Below are 11,931 nucleotides of genomic sequence, written 5' to 3'. Positions count from 1 at the left end.
AAATTAAAAGAATACTTGAACTGAAAATAGTTTGAATTGTATTAATGATGTCTAAGCTAATAAAACATAAACTAGGTTAAACTAAAGAGAAGAGGTAGAAGATAAATTATAACTAATGGGAGAGAGAGTTAGAGTTTTGCCTTAGTCCTCTTTATATAGGAAAGGGATAGGTTTATAATTTTGTGCATGGGCTTTGGAGCTATGTTTTGGGCCATTAAATCAAGCCCAAAACCTAATTAATTAAGTCCAAAAAGGGTTTCTCTACTAAAAATTACTGCAATAGTTTTATCATCTACTTTTACTCCTCTGATTAGATCAAGGTCTAGACCATTAGAAAGATCTTCCCGAGATGGTCGTTTTGACATATAATAGGCCCGATTCCGAGGTTTGAGTCCAAAGATACGGCCTGCGGAAGTTCTGTTGACTTTTATATTCTATTTCTGCCTGCATTGACTTTGACTTTTCAGCTTTGACTGGGCTTTAAAAAGGTTTTTTCTCCTTGAAACTTGGGCTTTAACCATAGAACTTCTAAGCAACCAACCTTTGCTCATTTCTCTTACAAAAGTGACATATTTCTTCACATAGTTGACTCCAAAACCTGAAATACACAAAAGTGCGTAAACAGTACTAACTCTTATTTATTATAAACATAATTGGTCTAAATGTAATATTATTAAGGAGTTAAAACTATAGTTTTGGGCTTTTACCAGTACCTTAGCTTAATTATTTGTTAATTGCATTTTGTAGTTAAGTAGTTAGTATTTATTTGTTTATGTGATTGCTCTGCTATGCATATATCATTAAATTTAATGCATGATTAATCACATATTCTTTACCATATAGGTTTTTTGTGTATCAACATATTTAGGTATTTTAATGAACTATTGGATGACCCCCCCCCCCACCCTCTCAAATTGTTTGGGGGTGGTATATTTAAATCCAACCCCCCGCCATCTCAAATTGTTTAGGGGTGGTATATTTAAATTTAGGACAATGTATGTGCACGTATAAAATTGAATGCTTAAATCACATTTTTAGATGTCTTGGGCCAAAATATAAGACTCCTTGGGCCTTGATTTATTCACATGGGATCCATAATGTAATTAGGTACCTGATATTTCGAGAAATTTTAAAATTTCACAGAATTTCATAAGCTAATCTTATATAGAAATCCCACAATATATCACCCATGGGCCTTGTTTGATTAAATTGGGATCCATAATGTAATTAGGAGCCTTATATTTCGTGGCATATCAAAATTTTGCGGAATTTCGGAAGCTAATCATATATAGAAATTCCTAAAACTGAAATAGAATTCATGTGTTAGAAACTATTCCTAAAAATATGTTTTTGCACATCTCTTTATTTAGCAATCATCCGGCCTTAGACTTAGCAACCAAATACTATAAATACAAGATCTTTGCATGTAGTTTCATAATTGAAAACCCTAAACACTCCATTGTATCTCAAAGCGCGACCTGCGCCCTCACTGCAAGCATTCAAGCTCGGACTTCCAAGTTCTTCTTCTAACACTTCCAGTAGTTCTTTTCTTTACTTGGTTGCTATGAATACTCCAAAAATTATACCGGAATAGTCTTTTGAGGATCTTTTCCTTAATAACAACTATGGGTTCCACTTTAACGAGATGATGATGGAGCACGAATGGTACACCTTATTGGTCAGACATTATCAAACTTATCCTCCTGCACTTACTACGTATTTTTATGAGAACGTTACTTTCTTTGACCGCTCCAACGAAGAACAAGCACTAAGAATAATGTTAGATGACAAACCCTTTGAATTGACTAAGTATTTAATATCTTTTTCTTTAGGAGTTTTTACCCCTGCCCAACACACCCATGTTAATTATATTGATGATAATGCAAACCATTATGATTGGGTGGACTTCCATGAGACCTATGGTGCGGGTATTTTTCAAGTAGAAGAACACGGCCAACATAACGTATGCCTAGGAAGCATGGCCCTTAATACAAGCCTTGCAATGTTTTTCCTTAAGTTAAATGTCCTAGGAGATTGGCACTTCACTTCTGTGGATCCTACCGCATGTAACACATTCCTTGCTTTAGCTAAGGGACGTTGGTTTTACGATATATCTAAAACCATAATGGCTAGTCTTGCCAGAGCACAGACTGTAAGGCATAGGTTCCTTCTTATGTCAGTCACGATCACTCATATTATGCTATTTTTCTTCCCTGAATTATGTACATGTTTCATTGATTGGGTTAAGGTTGACACAATGCGCACGACTAATGTTATAGTTCGTTCTCTACGTGTTATGGTTTGGCCTAGCTGGCGCATCCAACCTCACTTAATAGCCCCATATACCCCTTCCAACCCACTAAATAGGTTGGCTAGGGTAGATGACAACAGAAGGAAGGCATGGCAGATAGTCATCGATTGCCAAGACTTTAAGGAGCCTCATTTCACAAGTGAGGAACAAAGGGAGGAAAATGTCTGAATAGCGCAACTATATATGGTAATAATAATATTTTAATTCCTATTAGAGTCCGCTTATGTCCCAAGCGATTATTATTTCATGTTATCTCCATAATGGATGGAACTCATATAGGAGTTGCGTCTGCATTTTATTCCTTATATTTTGTATCGTTTAAACTTTCTTTTACATGTGCTCCCATTTCCAAGCACATTTCTATGGTACTCTCTATCCTTTATTGTCATTCCATACTTTGGGGACAAAGTATGATTCTGTTTGGGGGTGGTATAGAAATACGCTGTAAATGTTTAAGTACATATTAAGTTGTATATTACGTATTATTTTTCGTATAAAAAGTAGAAAAACATACAAATAGTTTATATTATGCACTTAGGATAATTGTATTATTTCCTTTTTCATGATGATATTAGTCTAGAAATCTCAAGTAGTAATAGAATTAAGAATAGTTCTTAGAAATTTAGGTTAATATGTAAGTAATAGTCATTGCATCTTTTTATTAACATCTTGCATGAGCATGTATGAGTGTACTTGGCAGTATTTTTCTGAGACCTAGGTTAGACTACTTAATTCTACATATATATCATGTGAGAATCTAGCCTAAAACCCTCATAAGAGTGAGTATCTAAGTGATGACACAAAGGAGAAGTATAATCTGAGTAGAGAAATCACATATCCACTTGCTTGATCACCATATCATACCCTAAGCGAGAATTTAGGCCCTCTTTGGATCGATATAACTAAAAATTCATACATGCCCTTCTGAGCCTTTTCATTAGCCTTTTCACAACCACAAATCTTTTACCCATCTTTAAAACTAATAAAAAAAATAAACATACCCATCTTGAATGAGTCTGAGAAATTGGATGAGTAAGGAAAATAAAGAGAAAGACCTGTTGAAAACCAAATTTAGTTAGTTGTTTCAAAAAGAAAAAGAAAAGAAGTTTCTATCCAAAGAAAAGAAAATAAAATAAAATAAAAAGTTAGAACTCCAAAAAACATAATCAAATGAGTCAAAAGTCAAAACAAAAGGGCTAAGGATGGAAACTAAGTGTAGAAGCAAAGTAAGAACAAGGTTTTCTCTAGTTACATATAATTGAATACCCTATTATCTCAGACTTGTTTATTTGAATATCCATTCCGTTTCTTCTTAAATCGTTACTTCTGCCCCGTATCACCTAATAAAGACCTCTAGCTCAATTAGGATTAATGTGGTGAGATAGTAAGTGGTAGATGTGATTGATCGACCTCGGCTCCTTTGGACATCATTGAGATTGTGAAGAAATGTGTGCCCACTACATACTGGAGTGAGCAAAACTTGAGTGGAAAAATTAGAGTGTTTTTGTCTTGACAAATTATGAGGACCTACTTAAGAACAATATTCCAAAAGTTTCATAAACGAACCTGCCATTGCATTTCATAGCATAGTTTATTGTATAATTATTTATCTTAAGATGATTTGATTATTATATGTGTATTAGCTTAGGTTTCAAAAGAATTGTTCTTATTATATTGTTATTAAGATGTATACATATCTGAGATTAATTAGGAAATATTACCTTTATCTCTTAGTCGTTGTAGTATAAATGAAGTTTGTGAGTATCTTCTCTTGAAAACTCTCATGAAGCTATAACTCGTCCACTAGGGAATTCCTAGTGGTCTAAGACCTTATTGCATATGGTCAATGCAATCGCACTCTGCGAAACGAGATTAGTTAGGACTATATTTTTTGCGACTTATCTATTTTTGTTTCTCATCTTTGCTTGAGGACAAGTAAAATGCTATTTGGGGGGTGGTGTGATAAGCACCCAAAAGTGTAGTTTAAACCCCTTAATAATATTCTACTTAGGCCAATTATGTTTATAATAAATGAGAGTTAGTACTGTTTACGTGTTTTTGTGTATTTCATGATTTGAAGCTGATTAGGTGACTAAAGACACCATTTTTGCATGGAAAACGAGTTAAGATGATTGTTGAGGAAGTTCTACGTTTAAAGCCCAAGAATCATGAAGAAAAGCATTTTTCAAGCCCAATCAAAGTTGGAAAGTCAAAGTCAATTCGGGTAGAAAAAGAACAGGAAAAGTTAACAGAACTTCAATAGGCCGTATCTTTGGACTGAGGCCTCAGAATTGGGCCTACTTTATGTCAAAATGACCAGCTCAGAACCAGCTTTCCAATGGACCTAGACTTGCCCTAATCAGAGCTGTAAAAGTGGACAAAAAGGTACTGAAGTAATCCAGCAGCTGTGATCTCTTTAGACTTAACCTAATAGACTTTGGGCTCACATTAGAAGCCCAAAGTCCCCCTTTTTGGCCCATGCACGAAAATGTAACCCTAACCATATCCTATATAAAGAGGGTTAAGGCTAAACACTACTCTCCTATCCCTCTCCTCCTTACTCTTAATTATTATTCTCTCATTAGTTTAGTTTAGTTTTTAGTTTTTAATTAGGGTTAACATTGTAGCCTCCATTAGAACTTATCAATAAAAAGCTTAGTTTAATATTCTCTTCCTTTATATTATGTCTTCCTATTGTTATTTAGTTAGTATGATTCCGATGATACAAGGTTAAACCTCCATTAGAGGGGGTTTATGAAGCCACGTGAGGATGATTAGTAATTAGTTGTTTATTGTTTTTGCAATAGAGTTTTAAGTCATTTGTTATGAGTTTCTAGAGATAGACCTTATAACAAAGGGCTAGAGATTAGAAACTCTATCAAAGAGATTTGTGGGGTACTAATCTCTCATGCTAGTTAGACAATGACTATAGAGATGTAGGTTGTTTACTAGGGATCAAAGAAAAGCGATTCGATAACTAACTAATAGCCAATCGAATCGCATGGTGAATTAAATCTTCTCTATACCTTTTACCATTCATAAATATACTGTTTTGATATTATTACTCTCTCATAGTAAATTAGTTTAGTTAATCTAGACAAACATTTAAGTACGTACAAGCAAGAGTGGATCGAACACGACTACTCCTCTATATCAACATGATTTAGAGAGTATTTTATCTACTGTTTTGACATCTTTATCTACTGTTTCTTCACCTTCAATCTACTGTTCACACATCAAACATATATATAATCGTCAGTTTTCATCAAAAACGTGGTCTTGATTATGATGAGACATTTAGTCCTGTTGTTAAGTTTGCAACAATACGCACTATTCTGAGTATTGCTATTTCTTTTGCTTTGCCTCTTCGTCAGCTTGATGTGAAAAATGTGTTTCTTCAGGATCCTCTTTTAGAGACTGTCTTTATGACACAACCGACTGGATTTGTGGCTCCTCTATATCTTTATCATGTATGTCAGCTTCACAAAGCTATTAATGGGCTTAAACAAGCTCCTTAGGCATGATTTCAACGTTTCAACACTTTTCTTCTACATTTTGGTTTTCGACAGAGTTGTGCGGATGATAGCATGTTTGTCTGTAGATATGTTTATCAGGTGTTGATTCTTTTATTGTATGTTGATGATATTGTGCTCACTGGCAATATGCAGTCCTTTTATCCTTGTTTATCTACACTTTAAGTTATGAGTTCGAGATGAAGGATATTGGTTCTCTCTATTATTTTATAGGCGATGCGATGACTCCCATACATCCTGGTTTTCATCTTTCTCAGACGAAATATACACTTGATATTCTTCATCGCGGTCACATGACTGAGTGTAAGTCTTGTAGCACGCCTTTAAGTGCTAAGTGTCAACTTTCTCTTTCTGCTGATGCTACTTCTGAGTATCACCAGTTGGTTGGTTCTCTACAATATTTGACCCTTACTGGGCCTGATATTGTATATGATGTACATCATGTTGCTCAGTTTATGAGCACTCCTCATACTGATGATCATCTCATTATGGTTAAGCGTATTCTACGCTATGTCAAGGGTACACTGAATTTTGGCTTAGTACTTCACCCTTCTTCTGGTCCTTTATCTCTTCATGCCTTCTCCGATGCTGATTGGGCTGGTTATCCTGACACACGCCGCTCAACTACAGGATTTTGTGTATTCTTGGGTTCTAACCTTATCTCTTGGACTACAAAGAAACAACCGATTGTATCTCGTTCTAGTGATGAGTCAGAATATCGCTCTCTTGCCCATGTTTGTACTGATACTATTTGGATCACTCACCTTCTCTCCGACTTACAGATTCCTCTTTTGCGGCCTACCACTCTCTATTGTGATAATCTGAGTGCGATTTATATGGCTTCTAATCCTGTCTTTCATGCTCGCACTAAACATATTGAGCTAGATCATCATGTTGTTCGTGAATATGTTACGTCTGGCTCTCACTTGGTTCATTTTGTGCCCTCCGTTGATCAGACAACTGACTTCTTTACTAAAGGACTTCATAAGCATCGGTTTCAACTTTTGCATTCCAAACTCACCCATCTTCGACCGCTGAGTTTGCGGGGAGTGTTAAAGCACCGCCTTAGATATTCTCAATATGTAAACCCTATTTTTTTTTTTTAATAGAGGGTTAAGGCAAACCCACACCGGTTACATTGAAGGACCCTAGCCCGAAGGCTTACATTGCCCGAAAGGCTCATCAACCCCGAAGGGAACCTAGCCTGAAGGCTTACATTGCCCGAAGGCTCTAGCCGATGTGCCACTTTGAGTAGACCCAACCGCCTCCACCTTGTCATGAAGACTTGCTTCGCTTCTCGACCCACCTATCGTAGCAGCACCAGATATCTAGCCCAAAGGTTCATCTGGCCTAAAGGCCCATCACATAATTACACAATAAAAAAATCTCAACCAACACTTGGTGGGATTCAAACTTGCAATCTCTCCCATGAGAAGAGGGGTACACAACCGATTGAGCTAAAAGCTCTTGTGTCAATATACGGCTCACTTGTATATCACATGACAGCCACATTGTAAACATGTATATATACGTGACTTTGGGTTAATGAAAAGATATTGAAAACCTAAAACTAACGTTCAATATTCCTTTCTAGATTTCGGTTTGTTAGAGCAAGGTACTTTGAAATTTTGGACAGAAGTAGAGGAGAACCGTTTCTGATTCTCTTTAGGTTTGACATCTGATGCTGACCCCAATGTTGCACTACTCTTGAAGGAGCTTCTTCGGTTCTGCTTGACTGCTTTGCTTCGGTTTATATAATTCAGTTCTGTGACTTCTGTCAACAATGTCTATCACTGATGCCACATTGCATTTATTAACACCGGGACAAGAAAAGGATTTGTTTCACAGTTTCTTTACAAAATATATTTATATATGGGATCCCTTCTATATAAGAAATAGCAGCCACCAGATATGTATTTGAAGGAAAATAAGCAAAGCGCAAACTAATTCGCTCCACACTTTCCAAGTCTCCCTCTCGAAGTCATGGGGAAGAAAAATAAGAGCCCAAAATGTGTTAAACAACGCATGAAAGACAAAATTAAGCTTTATCACATAAAGTTGTATGTTTTGAATAAAATGTGGCTTTGTGTGGTCGGTTGACATTAGAAAGAAAGCAAAAGAGCAAATGTCACCCTCAAATTATTGGCAAGAAGGAGATCACTGATTGACCTTTGGGCTTTGGTCGGCTTGTTGTCAAATATGGGCTGTATCTATACAATTGAACTACGCTGGATTTCTTCTTTGAGGTTGACCCATGTTTAATGGGCCACGGTATATGGACCCACTTGTCCAGAAACGTTTTTTCTGATTTACCAAGAATAGTTTTGGATCACTTTCCCATAGGCGCGTAAAATAGTCATTAGCTTTTCCCTTTTTCTTTACTCTTTATATTTTTTTTCCTTCGTCCGAACTCCGAAGACGTTTGAGATGATCTACGAATTGGAGATAGTCTAGATAAGAATTGGTGATAGTCGAGATAAGACTCGACCATTCTGGTCTAGATCCTATAAATCGCATAAATGTGTTGTTTAATCATGATAACATGTACTTGTTATCAAATTGATCGTGTTTTTCCAAGAAATGAAATTGCCCGACTTGTAAGAAGTCTATGGGATGTGGTGTGACAAGCAGTTCGGATCTCCACAACATTTCACGCAAAATGTGTCATTTATGAAACTCATTCAATCGTACGGAAAAAAAATCAGATTCCTCTTTTAATTTGTGTAAGGTACTAATTTTTCCACTAAACTCTTTATTCTCTCTTTCTTGATTTTCCTTCTTCTCTTTCAAAGAAACTTCACTACTATTTATCCAAAAAACAAAATTGGGAGGTCAAAAAGATATTATAAAAAAAAAAATTAAAATAACTCAATCACTCATCGTCAATTACAAAGTTTTAAAGTTAATTGAACATGCATTGTTAATACTTAATAAGAACATGAATTGTCTTAAACCACTCCTGTACTCCAACTTTAAAATAAATAAATAAAATTGTTTAAGACACATTTAGATTCCTAAATTATTTTTTCTTTTAAAGTGATTTCAGATATACCCAATAAAACACTCACGTATCCCAACTTTAAAATAAATAAATAAAATAATTTTAAACATATTTAGCTCTTTTTTATTAAGCGTACCCAAAAATCCACATCCCATAGACTTGTAGTAATAATTTTGTACATGAAGGTTGTACGTGTGGATTTGCATGAGAATCGGGACACGTGGAGTCCTATCACAGCTAAGTTCACACTTAACTCTAGAGTCTGGTGGCTTTGATGGCGGTGATTACTCATTTTCTTAGCCTACAGTACAAAAAACATGAATTCTGTGCTCGTATGTATCACGTATATTTGAAGTATATTTCCGAGTTGTTGTGCGAGAATTCTGTTTATCGACAAAGTTTCGTGAGGACTGCCAATCAATGTATAACGCCTACAAACAAGAAGTCACTTAAAAAAATTTAGAAACTTATTATTGACAGAAAATGAAAAATTATTATTCAAAATTTTACATCCCTACCTTTCCATTAGATGATACTGAAAAGAATACAATCAGGCATACACGTATGACTCCCTTCAATCTATTGAAGATTATCTGACAAGTGATCAAATCGAAAATAAACCTTCACGTACAGTACATTCCCACGTTGCGTAATTTTTCCTTGGTCGAACGTTTCATTGTGGTCATCTCAGTTAGCAATCTTTCCAGCGAGTGTTGGAATGTGTTTTAGAGTTAAAAGTCAGCTTGTTAAAAAGCTTCAAGTCAAGCATGATCATCATTGTCATTTGTTGTCTAAAACCACCTTCGCACTTCAATCGTTGATGGATGAACTGGAGGAGGTGCCCTCGCATTTTGATTATCTTTTGAACCTATAAAAGAATATAAGCCAAGGATGAAAAGCTGCTTCCATACAGGCGAAGTAAAGCCGTAACAAGAAACATAAAATAATACTCACAAGAGTCATTGCCCCCAAGAGAGCTTCTTCGAGAAAGCCCCGAAGTTTGCCCACCAGTTAGTGATTGCCTCCTCAGAGTTCTGGCATCAGCAGCGGGCGTTGATTTATCATTAACGTTAACTGTGGTATGGGACAGAGTCCCTACTGGATGTTGCTGGTTCCTGAAAGTACGCAATGCTTGAGATTATAAGATTTCTCTATGACCAAAATCCACATTGCATGATCTTTTAGTTTTGAGCATGAAGAGTACAGTAGAATGCTCACCTTTTATTGGGGGCATTTATCAGCTTCCGTATGGTCATGAGTGACTTCCTTATTGATCCTTTTTTCATGGTGCTCATAGCGACCCCAGGGGTCTGTGATTTCCTGGAAAGACTGAACTCACTTGGTATTACTGTCCCAACCACCTTTGTGGGAAGTGTTGGAGGCTCAGGTGTCTTCGGTAATTGGATGGGTCTTCTTATCCTACTTTCTGTTCCTCTTATTCTGCTATGGCAAGCTGAAGTAGGACTACGAGGAGCAGTGTCATATACCGTTGCCACTGAACTGCCATCACTGTGATTTCTACTGCTGTTGCTGGCTTCTGCATTTTCACATTTGCTAAAATCACTGCTGCTATTGCTGCAATTGTATTGAGAATAAGGAGAGATACACTGATCTACTCTTGCTCTATAAGCACCATTCACAGATACCTGCAACTAGTTGAAGACAAATTAAATAGGCCAAAAACATGGTGCCAATTTCAGAAGTACTTCAGAACTTTGATGATTTAAGTTACAAGTAGTCTACATTTTTTGACCCTCTGATCTGCAAGTGATCTTTTCCGTAATTTGGTCCTTCCAAGCTCAATCTTCAGGGACGACTTGTAATGTCCTCTACCCTGAACTTTTCTTCAACTACAGGGGTTTTTGAGACCTTCCTGTTGTCCAGGCACACATTCAAGAATCTCCTTTCATTCCTATTACTTCAAAGTTTAATAATGACAATAATCAAATTTTCAAAAGTAAATTAACCTTTGAGATCCTGGACCATATTATAAAGATCCCTATTTTCTTTTACGACTCTTTGATATCCAAGAGCAGCAACTGACATTTCTTGAACCTTGTCCCCTGCAATAGTGGAGAACACTGAAGCCTTTCTAAGGAGGAACATAAGCAATTATTACAAGTTCATCATCCTATGTACTGTAAATGGCTATATAAGGTCTGGTTAATCTAGAGCTCAGTATCAGGAAAATCACATAGATACCTTTTTGCTAACAGGGTTAGCATTGAGATCACTTTATAAACTTATAAAGTTAGGGACACAGTCTGAGGCGTCAAAACAGGAGATAAAAAATTAAATTTGCAATCAAACAAATAGGAACATACACCATTTCTCCACATAAACCTTCTTTCCAAATGAGAACATACCTAGTACTTGTAAATCATCATGCAATTGGGATTGTAAGACTTTAAATTCGCTCTTCGTTGTAGATAGCAACAATTTGAGATCCTGCAGACAAACAGATTCAGCAAGTTGCATTTCACTTCGTTAAGCTATGATCACTAATCATTAATTCCCTATTAATATGCTTATAGTATAGACGAAATAATCATTGTACTTGCCTTTGTACACTTACCACAGTAAAAATAACTACGAAACTATTGTTTTCTATTTGGAGAGTTAAAATAAGTAAGACCTTATTCTTTCTCTGCATAAAAAACTTGTTTGCTTGCCACTGCATAAAAATCACAAAAGCCAGCACAAAAAACTGAAAGGATATGCAAAATATTTTCCATTAAAACAGATATTCATACAACCAGCGTCCACTTCAAACAACCATTTACGCCCAATTCATACAACAGATCCAATTCCTTTTTGCAAGGCATGAAAGTTTTTTTTTTTTTTTTTTTTCACTTTGGGTAGAAGATACAGCCTAAGGATGAAGAAGAATGTGAAAAGAAACTTTCACTAAAAAAAAGGGTAAGGGCATCACCAATGGGACCTTGATATGGCCCTGTATCTTCAAATTTAAGAGAACAATACATAAATGGGCTTCCAATGCAGCCTCTATATTGGTCCCTATAATTACCATCCTTTAAAACTATCTCTATTTCTATCACATTTATAGAGGTCCGGTCCGTTTCGCG

At 36.0% G+C, this 11,931-nt stretch overlaps 1 protein-coding gene across 2 annotated transcripts; it reads right to left on the bottom strand.

Moving 5' to 3' along the window:
* Positions 1–10,357: 10,357 nt before the first annotated feature.
* Positions 10,358–11,672, bottom strand: LOC147504723 (kinesin-like protein KIN-14L). 2 transcript variants are annotated; one of them, XR_015193114.1, is made up of 5 exons: positions 11,421–11,672; positions 11,212–11,293; positions 10,813–10,908; positions 10,589–10,718; positions 10,358–10,497 (listed from the first exon to the last, which is right to left on the bottom strand). XR_015193114.1 is itself a non-coding variant. In XM_086557502.1 (4 exons), exons 1-4 carry the CDS (start codon positions 11,523–11,525, stop codon positions 10,696–10,698), a joined length of 306 nt encoding a protein of 101 aa, XP_086413628.1. In that variant the 5' UTR covers positions 11,526–11,672; the 3' UTR covers positions 10,561–10,695. The 2 variants fall into 2 exon arrangements, 1 of the variants encoding a protein (XP_086413628.1); XM_086557502.1 differs by lacking the exon at positions 10,358–10,497 and having other exon boundaries at positions 10,561–10,718.
* Between the last annotated feature and the right edge of the window lie 259 nt (positions 11,673–11,931).

Source organism: Coptis chinensis, chromosome 4, assembly GCF_015680905.1.
Source record: "Coptis chinensis isolate HL-2020 chromosome 4, ASM1568090v1, whole genome shotgun sequence".
In the NCBI taxonomy this organism is placed as follows: Eukaryota; Viridiplantae; Streptophyta; class Magnoliopsida; order Ranunculales; family Ranunculaceae; genus Coptis; species Coptis chinensis.
Note: the sequence above shows the minus strand (reverse complement) of the source record. Positions and strands in the feature narration are given on the sequence as shown.